This window comes from Micromys minutus, assembly GCF_963924665.1.
Source record: "Micromys minutus genome assembly, chromosome: 1".
Classification (NCBI taxonomy): Eukaryota; Metazoa; Chordata; class Mammalia; order Rodentia; family Muridae; genus Micromys; species Micromys minutus.
The window spans coordinates 101,683,424-101,701,829 of record NC_137969.1 but is presented as its reverse complement, the minus strand read 5'-3'; the positions used below and the strand labels follow the sequence as shown (position 1 = coordinate 101,701,829).

The following is an 18,406-nucleotide window of genomic DNA, read 5'->3' as shown; positions in this document are numbered from 1 at the left end:
TGGCTGTGGTGGCTCAGGCCTTTAGGCCCAGCACTCAGGAGCAGAAGCAGGTTGATCTCTGTGTCAGGCCAGCCTGGTCTACAGAGTGGATTCCAGGACAGCCAGGCTACACAGAAAAACCCTGTCTCAAAAAAAGGGAAGCCACCTACAGTAGAACTCCCACTGCTGGAACCTTTAGCAACTCACTAAAGCCAAGCACACACGCTGGCGGGGTAAACCACTTTAGTCCTAAGCATCCAGCTCGGCTAACGGAAAGCGTCGAGCCACATGGAGGCTTGGACACAACTGTTCACAGCTGCTCTACTCACACCAGCCAAACGGAGAAAGAAGCGGATGTCTGTCCATACAGACAGACTGTGGATGTGAACAGAATACATCACTATTTAGCAACAAAAAGGTAAGTAATACTGTAATTCACAGTATGGATGAATCCAAAAATAACTGTCTAAGTGAATGGAGAAGGCCACATAATATGATGTCACACCACCATCTAGGCTGTGGACGTGCCTCACGGACCGAGTGCTCGGCCAGCACCCAAGGCTGAGCTCAGGCCCAAGCAGCACCAGAGAGAGAACAAGAGCATCACTTTCCAGACTGGTGAGCAGTGCAGGGCTGCATTAGAACAGAGGTGCTGGGCGCGCTCCCTACCTCCACCATGGTTATGGTTTCGTGGCTGTGTCTATATCAATACTTTCCAAACTGTGTGTTAAAATATGTGCTGTCTGTTGCGCCTTAATTTTAACTTGTTAAAACTATTAAAGGTTCTCATAGGGAAGAAAAACTGTAGCAAGCAACAATTAGGCAGCGTCGGTGCACCAGGCAGCTGGGGTCTTACTTCTCGTCCTCCTGTGGGCTGGCTTGGCATCCGTACAGGCTAGTGGTCAGACAGCAAAGCATATGCTGTGTGTTGATTTTATGAAGGAAGACAAAATATTCCCAATCCCCAATTCCAAATCAGCTGGCTATCAATTCCCAGATGATATGCTCATGGACACACCAAAACAGTACGCAGAGATAAGGATTTTTGCAGCTCATACTTCACGTGGGAGGTACAAGAAAACTAGAAAGCCAGTACCAAAGGCTGGGGGGTTAGCTCCCTGACAGAGCACTTGCCTAACATGGGGTCAGGGGTGGCAGCTGTAGGCACAAGTACTGTAGTTCCTTTTACTGTCTCTGATAAACGTATTTTACCTGACTGCTGGAACAAGCTTGGGTTTCAAACATCTGCTTTTTACCATACTTCACACGGTCATTCATTAACCTTATACACAGATGCTGAGCCATATAAATATGCAAATCAGGTTACTGAGATCATGGCTGGCGGACCAGAGGAATGTACCCGGCTGCTCACAGAATAAGCCATGCACTTGTTGAATGTTTGTTATTACTGGGTGTGTGATGTGTAAATGCAGACACACAAGAGCATGAGTTCATGGGGTCAGTGGATAACTTGGTGGGGTTGGTTCTCTTTTTCCACCTTTGTATGGGGTTCTGGGATTGAACACAGGTAGCCAGGCTTTTGCAGCAAGTGCTTTTAACACAACAAGTTCCTACATGTTGAGAGCAAGAAATGACTACGAGGGTGGGCACTGACAGCATCGTTTTCTCCAGAGTGTAGTACACATGCTCAAGACTCCCATGAGCCCCCAGGGCCAAGCCCCTCAGTCTCCATCACTGGGAAAGAGTATGTGACTTCTGTGGACTTCAAAACTCCGTGTGGTCTGATATCTTTGTTCTATTTTGAGCTCATTCTTGCACAGATTTCCAAGATTAAATCAAAGTGCTGTGTTATCTTTTTGCACGTAACTGTCAACCTTACCAAGTCTAATCTATGCCCGTGAAGGCTGTGTCATCATGGACAGTTGTTAAAATACTGAGTCTGAGACAGAAACTTTGTTCCTCTTTCCTGATTTGATAATTACCCCCATTTCACCTTCTTTTGGGGGTCTGGAGATGGGTGCTGAGACCTAGCCTGGACCTCACAGCAATTCTCCTGCTTCAGAATCTAGAGTGCTTACAAAAGAGGCGTAATGGCTGGGTCTGGCGGAGCCACCCTCTCTGTGTGTAGGGCTCCTCTTCGGCATGTCACTATGTCTCTGTTGGTGTCTGGACTACAGTTTCTGCTGCAGAAGCAGCCATGGTAACCACTGCTTCTTTATAAGAATGTCCCAGGTGCCTCCTACTTGCAAGAAAGTTTATTTGTACTCTGATGTGTCTGAGCGCAGTCCTGCGGCTTGCTGGGGTCTGCGGCTCTCTACCTGGTAGACCCACCGTATCGTTGCTTAGCTCTGTCTGCTCTCCCTCCATTTCTGCTTTCAGTTATGAGGCTCAGTTTTTTCTTCCCTCCTTCTAGGCCTTTTGGGAGCCTAGACATTAACCCTGTCAGTATCCCTGCGATTCCCTTTCTTAATTCTGAGTAATTTTCTGCAGACTCGTTCTCCTTCTTCAGCTGTTTTTGGCAAGTCTACACAGTGTGTCTACTGACGTTTTCTCAGCCCTGCCTTTTCTGTTTGCTGGTACAGGTTGAACCACCCTAGCAATCTGAAAAGCTCTCAAGTGGCAGATATCCTAGCAGCTGAAGGACCACAGTGGCCAATTCTAAGTCCTGCCTGCTGCCTCCTATGGCAAACCCAGACAAACATGGTCTCCTCCTCTGAGAGGCAAGGGGAGTTCCCACTTATCCCTGTCCAGGGGACGGAGATGTAAATTTCTGGGCTCACAATCCTTTCTTTAGAGCAAGTTGTTAGTGGGGAAAGCAATGAGTCCCAAAGTTTAATCCCCAGCCCAGACCATGCCCCTCTCCTGGCATTTAAGAGAGCATCTAGATATTTAATAACCGTCTTTAACCCAATATCCAAATGATATCCAGAACGGGATTCTTGGCTGCAGTTCCACATCTCAGGAGAAGGAAGTTGCTCTTTCCAAAACCCTTGACACATTCACCATGCATTATTATTATGATTATGTTCTCATCCAACCTGCCTGAGGATTTTTCTAGACTCGTCTTTAAAATACAGCCAGAATTTGACCACGGCCCTGTGCAGGCCATGTCACACTAACCACACTGGTTCCCTGCTTCTAGACTCGGCCTACTGCTGTGCTCTTGCAGTATGCTGACAAGAAACCTATAAAACTGCCGACTTGCCTGCCCTGGGTCCCCTTCTCATTGGGGATAAAGTCTGAAGTCGTCACACCATGACCAGTCCCTGCACAGTGTACACTCTAGTGCGGTGAGCTGTGGCTGTAAGCACTCTCCCACCTCAGCTTTGTTCCCGGGTGCTGTCTGTGTCTACACATTCTTCCTGGATCTTTTAGGCCTTAAGCCTAACTCCTATGGGACCTGTCAGTGAGGGTCCCTGGCCTCTGTTTGCAAAGCCCCACCCTCCTCAGACTCTGTCCCTTGCTTTCTCTACAGTATCTTCTACGTCGGGGACAGGCTCTGCCTCTGGGCTGCAAAGGAAAGTCTGTGTTGACTTTGTAGCAGACCCAAGAGTCGTGTGGACGAACTGAAGAATACGCCTGGCACACAGGGAGCAGAGCAGGAGTAAATGGGGTGGAGGGAGACAGAGAGCTGCAGGCCTTGCCAACTGGAGTCAACAGACTCTTGCCTCAGGAAGCCTTGTGTGGCCTACACCATATTCACTAAACTCAGGGCTGCTAGTCTTACATTTTGTTGTCTCTGGCTGCAAGTTTGGTGGTTGACATGTGGGCGCATATATACTCTCCTACCTGATTTTAGAAGGGGCATTCTGAGGTAGAAAGACAGTCCTACAGAGGTGCTTCCTCCACAGCAGCCCTGAGCACAGCATGGAAGTCAAACAACAGCTCCCCCGACACACACACACACACACACACACACACACACACACTCGCACTCACACACGCACACACACCACTCGCAGCCCCAGTACAGACTGAACTGAGAAAGCAACCCTAAAGGGCATTTCAGAAAGCGTGCTGAAAGCTCTCTCCCAGAGTATTCAGAAAGGCACCTGCATGCGGCGCTACCAGGAGGCCTACAGGGCTAATGACCCTGCGCAGCCTAGAAAGGCCTCCTTACTAAGCCTGGCAGGTCTTTGCTGAGGCAGGGCTCTCCTTCCTGAATGACCTTATCCTTTGGCTTTGGCACAGACAGACCTCTTGCTATTTATGAAAATCCAGCTCACCCTCCCAGGATAATAATGACTCAGGGCTGAGCACACTCTAAGATAAGCTCAGTTTCTGATGTAAATTCTAGGGGAGTTGCAACAAAGGTTATAAACAGCTTCCAAACTCAGGGCTGTGTTAGCAACAAAACACACTGACAGGATTTAAATGTCAGTCATTACCTCACAGACACGCCCTAACATGGAGCTCCTGGAAAATGTGCCAAGTACACAACTACCCAGAGGCCCCGGCACTCATCTTGGACAGCGGAAGGGACAGAATGGGGGGAGGGCTCTTTTTATCTCTCTGAGTACTACAATATAGCCTCACCCATCAGTCTGTGAGAACGATTCTAAGTCAGTCGCTACTTTAACCAGGTAACAACCCTGTCTAAAGGCAGACTAGCCCAAAACCCTGTCACAGGACCGACGGACCATCAAATTTGACACATCTCCTTTCAGGGCCTGCAGCCAGACTATTCAACCTAAATCCAAGCATGCAGGAATGTTAACTGAAACTAGTGTGTGAACAACCCACTGTGGCAGCTTATCCCAGAGTACCCTGTCAGGGAAGACTAGGAGCTTAAGGCTAGCACAGGGTACACAGTAAGTTCTGGGCCAGTAAAATACTAGAGCCCTTTTATAGGCACTGGTGATACAGTCTATTAATAATACATAGAGCCCTTAAAAGCAGGCAAGGGAACAGACCTCGCTGGTATCTTGGGGAGAAGGGAGAGGAGGAGGAGGGAGCACTGAGGTGATGGAAATGTTAATAAGCTTTGCTCAACCAAAGACAGGGCTGGTCAGTGTGCTGGAAAGTTTTATGTCAACTTCATACAAGACAGAGTTGTCAGGAGCTGGTAGCATATTATTCCCAGCACTCAGGAGGCAGAGGCAGGTGAATCTCTGAGTTCGAGGCCAGCCTGGTCTACAGGACTAGTTCCAGGACAGCCAGGTCTACATAGAGAAACCCTCTCTTGGAAAACAAACAAATAAACAAATCAAACCAAAGCAAACCGAACAGCAAGATAGTCACCTGGGAAGAGAGAACCTCAACTGACAAATGCCCCCACCACTTTAGCCTGTAGGCAGCTTCTTGACTGATTCATTTTCTTCACTAGCATGAGAGGCCCAGCACAGGGTGAGAGGGAAAGGTGTCCTGGATGCTTCAGGGAGCAGGCTGAGAAGCCACGGAGAGCAAGCCAGGGAAGCATCAGCCTTCCGAGGTTTGTGCTCCAGCTCCTGCCCTGACTTCCCCACAACAGACGTAAAAAACAAAAAACAAAAACAACAAAAAAGTACCAGTGTCAATAATCAGACATCCAGATTCCTTAGGAAGAGCCCAGCATCACTGTGCAGACTTCTAACCAAAGCTGCACAATCTCAATTTTCTCAAGAGAGTAAACATGACACACTCTGAACTGAGAGATCCTGAGGTCATCAAGACACAGAGGAAAGACCCCACTCCTACTTACACAAGTGAGAATTCTGCATCAGATCCTGGACCAGAAAGGGCATTGATGAGGAAGCTGGCAGTACAAGAATAAACCAGCAGCCCAGCAGGTGACAGGATACCTGCACAGCTGACGGCCAACACTTCCCTACAGCCTGCTCAACACTCCTAGATGTTCTCTGAAAGGCTGCAAGGAGGAAGAGAGCCACCTCTCCCGAGGGGACAGGGATGAGCAGCTTACCACCTTTCCAACGTCATGAAGGGCTAGAGTGGGTGGGTACCTGACAATGTACCTGGATTGCATCTGACTCAGCCTGACAGTTGTCAGGCAGGCAGAGGGTCAACTTATTTTAGCATACGTTCACATTCCTTTGCCCCTTTCACTGAACTATATACTTATAATGATAATTTTAACACTAAACAGTATTGTAATAAACTACACTTGAGAATTCTAAGTTGCAAGATAGGAGTGGTTACATTAGGAATATTGTGGTTTCTCAAAAACGTTTTATGGTTGAGATTTTTATTCATTTATAAAATATGTCAGAAGTATTCATACTGCCATCAAGCTCAAACTCAAAGAGAATCAAACGATAGTGTGGTCGGCATGTCCCGTATGCTACTGAGGTCATGGTGAAGAACGAGTCTGGAGAAACCACAGCAAGAGTAGAAGCTAAGTCTCCTGGTTCCACCCAAGGTACAGAAGTCCACATGGGAAGCACGGTCGTGACCTACAGAAGCGTGGGTCTGCGGAATAGAGGAGATCACATCTCCCCACCTACAAGATACATCTCCAGAGAAGACGCATTTCATGTACTTTGCTAAAGCATTAAGAAGGGAAATGAAACATCCCACAGTGATGCTCTCAGACCCCCCCCCCCCACACACACACACAGATGAACTGTCCCTTCGTTCTCTTTTAGCCCTTGTCTGGAAAATAGGAAAAGCAGACGAGATTGATGTTGGAGCCAGGTCTTCCTGGGACAGGGGATATAGAGATCAGGGAAACAGTTTAGCCACAGGGAACTCAGAAAAAAGTAGAAATAGGTAGTCTTAATAGAATGGCCTCATAAAAACAGGTATCTCAGAACCTCTCTCAAGTATAGCAAAAAATCACCAATTTAGAAGAAAAAAAAATTAAGTATCTTATCTATTAGTGCACACGTGCATGTGCATGCTGGGGGGTCAGAGAGCAGCTCCCCGAAGCTGTTCTCTCTTTCCATCAAGGGATCCAGGGATCAAATTCAGGTGGCAGTTTTGCATGCAAGGGCATTTCCCAGATGAACCATCTCTCAGGTCACAGAATGTTTTAAAGTTAGTCTTCTCAGATGATGCTGTCCGTGAGAGGGAAGGAGAAGAGAGACAGCCACAGGTAGGAAGGCTGATGGCAATTGCCTACAAAGGGGACTCACTCCTTTAATTAAGACAAAAATCTCATTTAAAATAAATTGTTCTGCAACTTAAAACAGAGAGTCAGAATCAAGACAGTGACTACCGGTGCCATGTGCAAGATCTTGGTGAGTCTAGAAGGAAGGAACCCCTTTCAAAGTGACACTACAGGCTCAGAGGGCTGAGGCATGAACTGAGTGAAGGCTTCACAGGTCAAGAACCTGTTAAAATAAAGTCCTCGGACTCAATGACAAAATAACACACCAGACCCTTATCACTCATGTGTATGTTAGGAAAACACCAGTGCACTCCAATTTTTATTATGAATGTGTTTAATAAAAGTTAGGAAACAAATTCTATTCGTAAGAAAACATAGTCTACATTTAATCAAATCTTTAGTGGGTCCGCTGTGACATACAAAAGAACTTAGTTTCTCAACCTTCAGCTTACACTACCTCCCTGGCTCTGAATGGTTAATCTGCTCACAGTTAATCCAAGTAACTTCTCACACACACAATCACTCCATCTCCTACTGGGCTCACAAAGCACTTCATGTTCAAGACACAGGCAATACCCAAATCAGCATCGCCCACCACCAGGGACGTTTGCGGCTATCAACAGTCAGGTGCCTCCCTTATACCTTACTGGGAGCCCGCTGCCAGGTTTCTAAGATGGCTGTGATAAATTACCACAAACAGTGCTAAGCAACAGGAAGGGGTTCTCTCACGGTTCTGAAAACAGAACTATCAACAGTGCACCTAGCTCAGCAGGGTGTAGTGGCTCATTCCTGTAAGCAGCCCTTGGGAGGCTGAGACAGGCCAACTGTGCTGGGTTTGAGGCCAGCCTGTGAGGGATACAGAATGACAGCTCACTGACAGACAAGACACAAATCAAGACACACAACAAGACTCGTGACAAGAAAAGGGAAGAGAGTGGAGAGGAGAAAAGGGGAGAAAGGAGAGGAGGGTAAGGGAAAGAGAGGGGGTTAAACTGATCCTGCAGTAAAACAGTGCTGCTCTGTGTTGGGGGGGGAATCCCTATACCCCGCTCTGGCCCTCAGAGTCTGGTGCTTGCAACACCCAGCTTACAGGTGCATTAATCCCGTCTTCACATGACCTCCTCCTGCCTGACTGGACTTAGAGCTCACTCAGATAAATCTGCAATGACTTCCTCTCAAGACCTTTTATTTCCCATGCATGATGACCCCTTTTCCAAATAAGGTCACGTCTGCAGGTTCCGGGAAGACACACTGGAGGGGGGGACGGGATGGGACATGGCAGTCAAACACTAACCTTCTAGGATTAGTTCCATCCTAGTTAAAGAAGTTCAGGACTGGGATACAGCTAGGCCACAGAGCTCTAGCAAGCATGTTCGAGGCCCAGCACCATGAAAAGACAAGTCTGAAACATACCAAATCACACTTCCGTAATTCAGTTTTATTCCATGAATTATCTACAGATACATGTATTCTCTTAGGAATCCTTCTCCTGGTATCTTCCTTGCTCACTGTAAAGAAGGCGAGCAAAGCAAACGGGCACATGTAAGCAGGAAGGTGCTGGTCGCAGGAATATATCGCTCAGGGTCAGCAGAATGAGCACTCTCCTCTCGGGTGCACTGCTCTGGGCAGACTTGGCCTCCCTAGCTCCAGACCTTCGGGAAGAGTTAAACAGCCAGTGGAGCTGGTTGAATGCTAGTCACTTCACTCCTATGCTAGTGAGTTGTCCTTACTTGTGAAAAATTACCAAGGGAGGGTACTGTTGGAAGAATTTATCTTTTTGTAAACTTAAAAAGAGTCTTGTAAGCTTCAGGGAATCCACTCCAATATGCCTCTCACAGGTCAAATGGACTCAAGATAAGGACTGTTAATTAACAAACAGCCTGTTTCCCTCCACACCGGCCTATTCCTGAAGGTGGGATCTATATCCTTTCCCTCCTCCTGGAACACCCCACCCCTCCTCCAAGACTACAGGCAGCAGAGTTTCAAATGTACATCCAAAAGACCAAAAGAAAGTTTCCCCCCTAAACTTTATCTTCTGCCCCTAACATCCAGGTGTTTTCTCAGAATCTGCATCCAGGAAAGCTCCAAAACAGTTCCCCAAAGGTGCTCTGACCGAGTCTACAGACTGCTTCAACTGGGCCCACACACTCCTGGACATGGAGTGTCCAGGTCTCACAACCTGGACAGCAGTAAAACAGCCAGCTTCAGTCCAGACCCCGTAACAGCAGTGGCCCAGTGTTAGCAGGAAGTAGTCAGACATTTCTGTTGCCCCTCATTCATTTATAATCTACAAAAGGCTTTGATGTTCCGATTCAGATCTTGAGACAAGGGACTGAGGCATGTCACCCATCAAAGCAGACGTGGCCTCCAGGTCCTCCCAGCATACCTCAGTTCCCACCTGACCTACCCTGCCTCCAACCCTAAACTTTCCAGCCCAGGGGCTGAGCTGCCCTTCCATGAGGGGCTCCTCTGTATATAATCCAGACATTTTGTGCTCTTTCTCTCTCTTGCTCCCTCTTTCCCTCTCTCCCTTACTCTTCCTCCTTCTCCTCCTCTTCTCTCTCTGCTTCTAGTCCTCTTTCTCTTTCTTCCCCTTCTCTCCTCAATCCTTGAGGGTCAGGGAACTTACCTAAGCACAGCTCTCCAATAAACCTGCCTTCAATATAATCTAAGTTGGCTTAAACTCGCTCACTTCACCAGCAGACAAATAACTTATCAGATCCTATACAGTATAATGCACCCATCCTTAAATGATAATGTTCTCAAAGAATGACTCCACAAAATGAAAATGTCTACAAATTCTATGAATCACAACAGCAAAACATTCAGATTTGGGAGGAGCTGATAAAGTATTTCATTACCAATGATGGCAAGTGTATTCTTAAATGATTTTTAAAAAGGGAAGCACCCCCATACCCACCCCTACCCCCAGAACACACATAGACACACACACACATGCACACACAGCTGCAGATAGAGGAAAGACAACCTACAGCCCAAGCCACTAGAGTAATTTAAAGCCAGAATGTCCCAAAAACAGCCCAGCGAGGCACTACGAGGAGTTAGTGGAAGGAGAGACCGCTTAGGGGCTGCAGAGTTTCAAATGCACATCCAAAAGAACAAGAGAAAGTCCCAGGTACCCTCTCTGTCTCTCCCTCTCCACTGTCCCCTTTCTCTCACTTTCTCACCATGAGAAGAGTTTGCACTACAAACCTTCCAGAAGAACGGCGATGGGTCTCAAACACAGGCCCAAACGGCAGAACAAGAGAAGTGAACTGGACCCTCTGTAACTCGTGAGCCCAAGCCAGCCTTCCCTCCCAGACTGCTACCTCGGCTGTCTTGTCACCGTGGCCAAAGCTGAGCAGCAGCAGAAGCACCATCTCTGCCTACAGTCAGGGTCTGGCTATATACCTGACACTCTAGGATAAGGGAACACATATTCAAATGCACAGAGCAAAGTTTCACACTAGCTGTGATTCCATAAGGAGACTGTGCAGGCAGTGGTATCAACAGATCACATGATGACGAAGAAAGCAAGCGAGTGCAGGTCAACCGCCTCGGGCCAAACAGATGCTGAGCAGGGACTGTGCTGGATGCACAGCACCGCGGCTTCTGCCTCTTTAACCCAAACACCGCCTTCCCCATGGACAAAGATACTGAGAGACGAGAGTGAGCAATTCATACCTCCGCCAGGAATAATTGCCAACTTTGTTTCAACCAGGCCCATTTTTGCAGAGGAAGCTGAAAAGAAAGAGAATTAAGTGACAGGCATGTCATTACTTTGCAATATGATAACTTGAAGAAACAAGGTAAGACTCTCTGAAAACACTGTTACCTATTTAGTTGATGCCACACTTCTAAGCAATTACTTCAATTTTTTTATTAAAACATAATGATTCAAAATGACCCTCCCCACTTCTTATCTCTGCCTCATCCCCAGGAGAACACAGGACATTATTTTGTACAAAACTGCCTGGCAGTGGGCTAGGACCCAGTGGCCAAAGACCAGAGTTGTGGTACCACCTTTGTATCTGATGTTGCCAGCTCAGGAAGACCTGAATCCCATTCCTGATTTGCAATCAAAGACTTCACCTGACAAGTATAGATTCCTTAGCTGACCAACAGTCCCCAGACCAAACAACTCTATCTGCCATCAGATAAGGCCAAGTGTCCAGTTACTTTCTGACAAAAGGCCCCAGCCTGAGTGTCCCTTGGGCTATTTCCCATAGCCTTGCCTCCAGTCCACTGCCTTTCTGAATGGGTTGCATGAGCCTCGGTTTCTTAGCTACAACCTCATCCCCCAGTACCAGGAAACACAAGTGAAGATCATCACAGCAAGAGGGGGACCCAGAATAGCAGGGGGAGGAGAGGAAAGCACCCCAAAGTGTGGCCACATAAAGCCACTAAAAGGCAAGCTAAACGCGTTCAACTCCTGCCATGCAGCCACAGCAGTAGTGACAAGGCTCTGCGATGACCCCTGCTTCTCACACACCCCCAAGTCCCCAAAGTCCCCGACCCCCACTTCTCAGTGATGAACCTGTGTGCTGAGATTCTGGGCAGAGTGTAGGCGCTTGCTAGGAGCAGGGCAGACACATGGGCTGTGGCCCAGCTTCTTCACTTCCTCCTCTACTCTGGCTCCCTCACAGACTCAAAAGGCTTCCAGACAGGACAGGAATGGACCATGTAATGGGCCCCTGGCTTCTGATCAGCTCTTCACAACTCCCTCAACACGGTGCCCACCAGCATTCAAAAAGATAGAACTTCGAGGGTGTGAAGTTGTCACTATGGGAACAAATCTCCCCCCCTGGACTCAGTGTTTACTCACTGACCGCACAGGTAAGATGCGCTCTACTACAGGCACGCGCTCGACTTTAAATGGAAGGAAACAGTGTAGAGCGGGCAGCCCTAGAGTCCCAGATCCGATGTGTCTTTCTACTGAGCAAGGGATGACAAAGGAGTTTCAAACGCTCAGCTCAGAAAGATGGCTCTCCTAGCTGGAGCCACAAACAGCAGGCTCCATGGGAAACTTTTCAGTGTTCTACTCAGGAGGGAGCAGGACAAATATATTTGGACCTGAGGATTATGTACCACTCACCGCCACAGCCATCTGTGTGTGCTTTTAGGGGTCAACCCAGGTCCTGTGGTCCCAGACCCCAGGCTCCCTCATTAGCATATTCACCGCACAAAACAGCAGACCCCACTTCAGGACACCCATGGAGTCCGTTCTGGACTCTGATCACGTCTCCCACACCCCATTCCTCATCCCAAATCTCCTCATTGTCCTTTTTTGTTTTTGTCTAGATTACACATAAGAGAAGTCTTTCCAAGTCAGGCTTATTTCAATAAACATGTGGATCTCCCCGATTCGTTGATTTCCATGCAAATAACATCACTTTATAGTTCCTTAACCTGAGCTCCTTCTTATAATTGTGTTAACAGTATTAATTCTTACCTGCTACTCGAATGTCACACGCTAAAGCCAGCTCCAGACCCCCTCCTAGGGCAAGGCCATCTATGGCTGCGATCGTGGGCACAGGGAGGTTAGCTGAAACAGACAAAGTTTATCTCCTTCACTCAAAGCAATTCCTCTCATTTAAATCCAATGAAATGCACAGTTCATTTCAGGGTATATTTTTGAACAGGGTGTCCTATGAAGACTTCATGCCTCTTTCATCTTCCATAAAGCACAAGCATTCCCAGTATTCCTCAAAACCCTTCTGTGTGGACTGCAGACAGTCCACCTATGAATGGGAGCCACCTCTGAATCCCTCATATTCCTGAACAACTTTCAAGATTATTTTATTGAATTCTATAATCTGAGGACCTAAATTCTTTTACACAGTGCCTAGCTCATACAAATTCAAGCCTGGGTAATTCATGCAGCACTTGGGAACTCCTGGCCCTTGGAGGACTTGGTGCTTAGAATGCAACTCAAGGCATGGCATCTGCTCAAAGAAACGCACAGTGCCACTGGCCACAGAGGCCCCCAGCACAAGGAAAAGTGTTGTACAACGCTTCAACCACAATCCTCTCTGGCTCTGGGACCCTGACTACAAGTAGATGTGGGAAGGGACAGCATTCACAGAGCCTACAAGAGAGTGTTTCCGGAAGTTTCTACAGTAGCCAGTTTCCATGTGGCATTTTCAAAGGTCACTGTGCTGCCCTTGGTCCTCCAATCCCCTGGTAACTTTACTCTTCAGTCCCATTATCCCTGCTTCCTCCTCCTCCTGCCTGTTTTCTACCCCCTTCCCTTGAAACCCACACCATAGCCCTTTGCCCAGTGTACTGACTCGTATGGGAACTCTAATTTTACACATGCATCAACAACAACCTTACCCAGGATTGAAGCCAGTGAGCTCCCTCCAATAACAACCTGCCTGACAAGTCATGTGCGCTGGAGTGACTGTGGCAGGAATGCTATTGTAGTAAAGGGCCGCTCTCTGACTGGATAACGCCCACTCCACTAGAGAGAGTGCATGTCAGGTACTGCTAAGTGGGCTCCAAACCTATGGCTGACTAGGTCACAGGCCACAGGGGAGAGGCTGACACTGCTGCCTTGCTAAATGGCCACAGTAATAAAGAGTCCCCTATACTCTACTCTTTAAATCCAAAGGTCAGTGCATCTTTCGGCCTTCATCAGTGGACCTTCATTTTGCAGTAGATGAAGACTAACAGAGAGACCCACAATTGGTCAACGTGCAGAGAAGACTCAAAATAAAACATCTATGTCACAGCCCCAAAGCCCCAGAGTCACTGCGGAAGAAGTGGCAGAACAACCTTAAGACAGAGGTCGGGATGTCTTCGGCCAGACACTGGACACAGCAGGGATACTGCTCACATTAGCATGGGTTAGGGAGGGACTTGTGAAGTCCCACCTCTAGCAACTGGTAGCTGCTGTGGGTGGGAGGGTCAGTTTTCTTCATGGACATGGGCTCTGAAAACCTGTTCTAGTCGGTTGGTCCTAGCCATGTACTGAGGTGGGGAGCACACATGACGCTGGGAGGGAAAGTGGGGAATGGGGAGGAGCTGGAGCAATGGCTCAGTTAGGAGCACATGCTGCTCCTCCTGAGGATCTGAGTTCAAGTTCCAGTGCCCTCATACCCTTGCAGGAGCTCTCAGTGACCCCAGGAATGCTCAGTGTAACCTGCCCTTGTCTGGTTTGCAGGTGAAATTCGCCAAGTGCCCTTGTACTATCAATCCTTCCTTGTTGGAGAAGTGTTCTGGACAGCAGTGTTTTATTCCACTGGGTCCTCTGAGACCAAGGCTCCTCACGCTCAGATCTGACACTGTACGGAGGAAGTGTGGTTTGTGTGACAGCCCTTCCAGACAAACAGCAGAGCAGGTGTGGCCAATTCCTACACACAGGAAGAAGTGGCACTAGGTAACCTTCAGGAGTTGTGTGGACTTTACAGGAAGATAAAACAGCCAGCTCACTTCTCTTTCCCGGTCTGCAGAGAACATTCTCTTTCACAAAATTTCTAGGAGGGGGCCATTTTTACGACAAGCTAACAATTAAATATTAATATTTGTAAACCTTTCACTAGTGAATACTTTTTAAACAGTTTCAGTGTGTGTGTAAGGGTAGGGGGTGTATGAGCACAAGAGTGTAGTTGCCTGCAGAGGCCAAGAGGTGTCTAAGCTCCCTGTTGTGGGGGGTCATGGATGATGTAGTGTTGGCACTGATCTGAGGCTAAGGCAGACTGTCTGCACAGCCACACCATCACAGACACAAACAGACAAGTGTGATGTGGTATCAGTTAGCTAGTATAGCCCCCAATCGCCGATGTAAGAAACAAGCTGACTGTGTTAGCAAGACACAATGACCAACCAGGAGTCTGGCTCGGGGCAGGAGCAAAGACATGGACCTCAGACACATGTGGTATGAATAGCAACCAACCCTTACCAATTATAATCACACACTGTGGAATTATCAAAAAGTATTTTTAAATCTGACATTTAAGTTTTGAGGAATTAAAGTTTCCAAAGAGAATACAAGTTTAACACTGCAACTTTTAAGAAATACAGAACACAGACTGGCAACCAAAGAAGGCAAGGAAAGAGTAACCGTGCCCATACTGTGCCCATACTGTTTCCAAAGAGTAACAGAAATCAGCATGGCAGAAAGCAGGCTATAAAGTGTTTCCTACTAAAATATTACTTAGAACAGCTTATCTACTCAATATTTTACAATACTGTGAATTGGAAAGCCATATACCCTTGGAAAAGCAGACTATCACTACAGAGGCCTTCGAGAATACCCAGAGGGCAACTATGAATGCCTACAAAGGACTTGAAGCAGGAAATGAAATGCCAGGGCCACAGCTACAGGAGAAACCATGACTCAGTGTGTTACACAACAGTGGGATCAGATACTATTTTGAGTTTCATTCCAGGAAGTGAGCCAGGTATGACAAGGAAGATAATAATCCTTTGAAATGCTCCTAAAAATATAATTACAGCAGTAATTAAAGAGTGGAGCTATTTTGAGAAGAAAAAGCATGGTGGGTGATGGACCTCAGAGCCCACAGCACACCAGGCCCAGGCCCAGCAAGGCTCGAGTCAGCGCAGGACTGGAGGTGTTTTGGCTACTCTCTGCTCTGCAAGCAGAGGTGAATTGCAAGCCTCAAGAAAAGCAAACAATCTGATTGTGAGGAGAAGGCTTGTGCTGGTTATGTGACTTTTAAACCAGGTTCTGCTTGGGGACTATCATGCTGGTGTTAGCTAGATGACTCAGAAGGTAAAGGCGTTTGAAGCCAGAGCTGACCATCTAAGCTCCATCTAAGCTCCACGTGGTGGAAGCAGAAAATTTCATACCCTGAGCTTCACACTAATGAAAAATAAAATGTAATTTAACAATTGAAAAAAAAAAAATCTAGTACTGCTATACAAAACAGCAAAGTCATTAACAGAAAGGCCTATATACATTATGATGAAAAGTCTGAATACTAAAATCAAGAATAAAAATAAAATTTCTATTAGCAAAATCACAATAAATCCCTAAAACTGTACTTTTGACCTAACATGCTTTCTTCCTTCCCTCTAACTTCTGGAGAAACCACAAGAACAGAACAAAGCGGTCCCTGAGCAAAGCTGGCAGACTAGGTAGGCTCTGCTGGAGGCCAGCCCAGGACTGCCACAAAGGGTGCTGCAGGATGCCAGCAGCCATGCCACAGAGAAACGCCACCAAGGCTGGAAGTTTCAGCCACCTTAATCCTACAGATTAATCCTACAGGCAGCCCCCTATGACACCTAACTGCTAACACTAGGTTAAAATTCAAATAAAGTGAAGCAGCTCTGGAAGGCTCTGGTGTTCCTCATGGAGGGAAATTCTGTTAACAGCCACCTCCTGAGGGCCAGCCAGCTCTACATCCTCACACCTGTACACAGGAGCCATCCCACACACCTGTACACAGGAGCCATCCCACACACCTGTACACAGGAGCCATCCCACACACCTGTACACAGGAGCCATCCCACACACCTGTACACAGGAGCCATCCCACACACCTGTACACAGGAGCCATCCCACACACCTGTACACAGGGCCCATCCCACACACCTGTATACAGGAGTCATCCTAGTGTCCAACTGTACTGATATATACAGTAAGAGACTGCATTGATGTTGAACTAGGGAAGATGGAGGGAAAACCACCTCCTAAGAAACTAAGCCAGAGGACAATCAGACAGAGCTGATGTCACTGCAGAGTGGAATGTGAAGACCAAGTGGGCAAAAGGGGGTCCCTGCCACATGTGGGACAAGCCAGAAAAGTATTTTGAAAATTTTTTCAAAAAGTTATCTCAGAAGGCTGGAGAGGCATCTCGGCAGTTAAGAGCACATCCCAGTCTTGCAGATGCCCAGAGGACCCCAGATCAGTTCCTAGAACTCATACTGGGTGGCTCACAACTGCCTGGAACTCCAGCTCTAGGGGACCCAGCACCTTCTTCTGGACTCAAAGGGAATTTACACTGACATGTGTTTGCCCGAGCACACACACATGCAGGCACATGCACAAGCACACACGCACACACTGCAGTCAAGCCCCTGAGGAAAACCTTAATGAGACAGCACGGGTAAATCGAGGAACCCTCATGTGTGCACAGGTGTCTTGTATAAGCGTCAAAGACCAGCATATGACCACATAGGAAACGATGGCAGATGCTGAGAAACTATCAGAGCCTACAATAAACACAGCACCAGGAGTTCCTTAAGGAATTAGAAGTATAGAAAGACCGATGAGAACTGAAGTGAAAAAAAAATTTTTTTTTGGTCTTAATGAACTCTAGAGTGGTATTCTGGAATGGCAGAAGTTGGCAGTTAAACTTGTGGCTTAGGCTAAAAAAGAGGAATGGCCGGGTAATAGTGGCTCACACCTCTAATCCCATTACCTGGGAAGCAGAGGCAGGCAGACTTCTGAGTCCAAGGCCAGCCTGGACTACAGAGTGAGTTCCAGGACAGCCAGGACTACACAGAGAAACCCTGTCTTGGAAGGAAGGATGGAAGGGAGGGAGGAAGGGAGGGAGGGAGGGAGGAAGTAAGTAAGCAAATAGAATGCTCATGGCCAAGAGTCACGATATGCACAGCAGCCAGAAGACTCAACAAGACAACGGTGCAAGGAAAGCCTCATAAAGAAGCTACATAACTCCTGAAAGCTCTCCCTTTCTTCCCGTGATTCTTCCTTGGCCCACAGACACAGGCAGAAGACACAGTGAGCATACAGCACACAGTTTGCAAACTCAAAACTATTCTTCACTGAGTAGCTCTCAGCACAGCGTGGTTAGAGCAAAGCCAACTTATCTGGTGGCAATGCGCATGGAAACTCGGAAGCTCTCGCTTCAGCCTGCATCACTGTGGCACTATCCGGCTGAGGTTCTGAATAAAGGGGACAGAAGTCAGACACGGACAGGGCTGAGTAGATCTGGATGGCAACAAGAATCGCAGCTACTCAGTGCATGGGACAGAGCTCCTATGGGCTGTAGCCACGTTCTTAGCACTGGGTGGAGTTAAAATGGACATCTATAAATGACAGCGTTTAAAGTCCCATCACGTCACTCCTGCCTTATGATGTTGCACCAGAGATTCTGACCCTCGTAACAGAGACTATAACTAAATCATTGGTAAGTTACTGCTACACTCACAGAGGTATCAGTGAGAGGAACTTCCCTAGTATTCTCTCTGAGATTATCCACAAAATGCACAGCCATATAATGGATGGGTTTTTACCTACACTGACTTACTCAGTGTGTGTGTGCATGCACACGCAGTTAAGGAGGGTGTCTGTGTGGAGGTCAGAGGAAACCTGCTAGAGTCGATTCTCTTCTTCCACCACATGGATCTGCGACACTGAACTCTAAACCTCTGCCCACAGAGCCATCTTTTCAGGGAGAGCTATAATTTTACAATGCGCCTCAGGCTTCAATG

At 47.4% G+C, this 18,406-nt stretch overlaps 1 protein-coding gene across 2 annotated transcripts in view; it reads right to left on the bottom strand.

Annotated features, from left to right (window-relative positions):
* Nucleotides 1-18,406, bottom strand: part of AUH (AU RNA binding methylglutaconyl-CoA hydratase) — a 92,521-nt gene that overhangs the window by 39,744 nt on the left and 34,371 nt on the right. For both annotated transcript variants that reach the window (XM_080924529.1, XM_080924530.1), the window contains exons 5-6: nt 12,438-12,530; nt 10,670-10,726 (exon numbers count right to left, since the gene is read on the bottom strand). In XM_080924529.1, the coding sequence (XP_080780655.1) occupies nt 10,670-10,726; nt 12,438-12,530 (150 nt within the window). The remainder of the gene's footprint in view (nt 1-10,669; nt 10,727-12,437; nt 12,531-18,406) is intronic.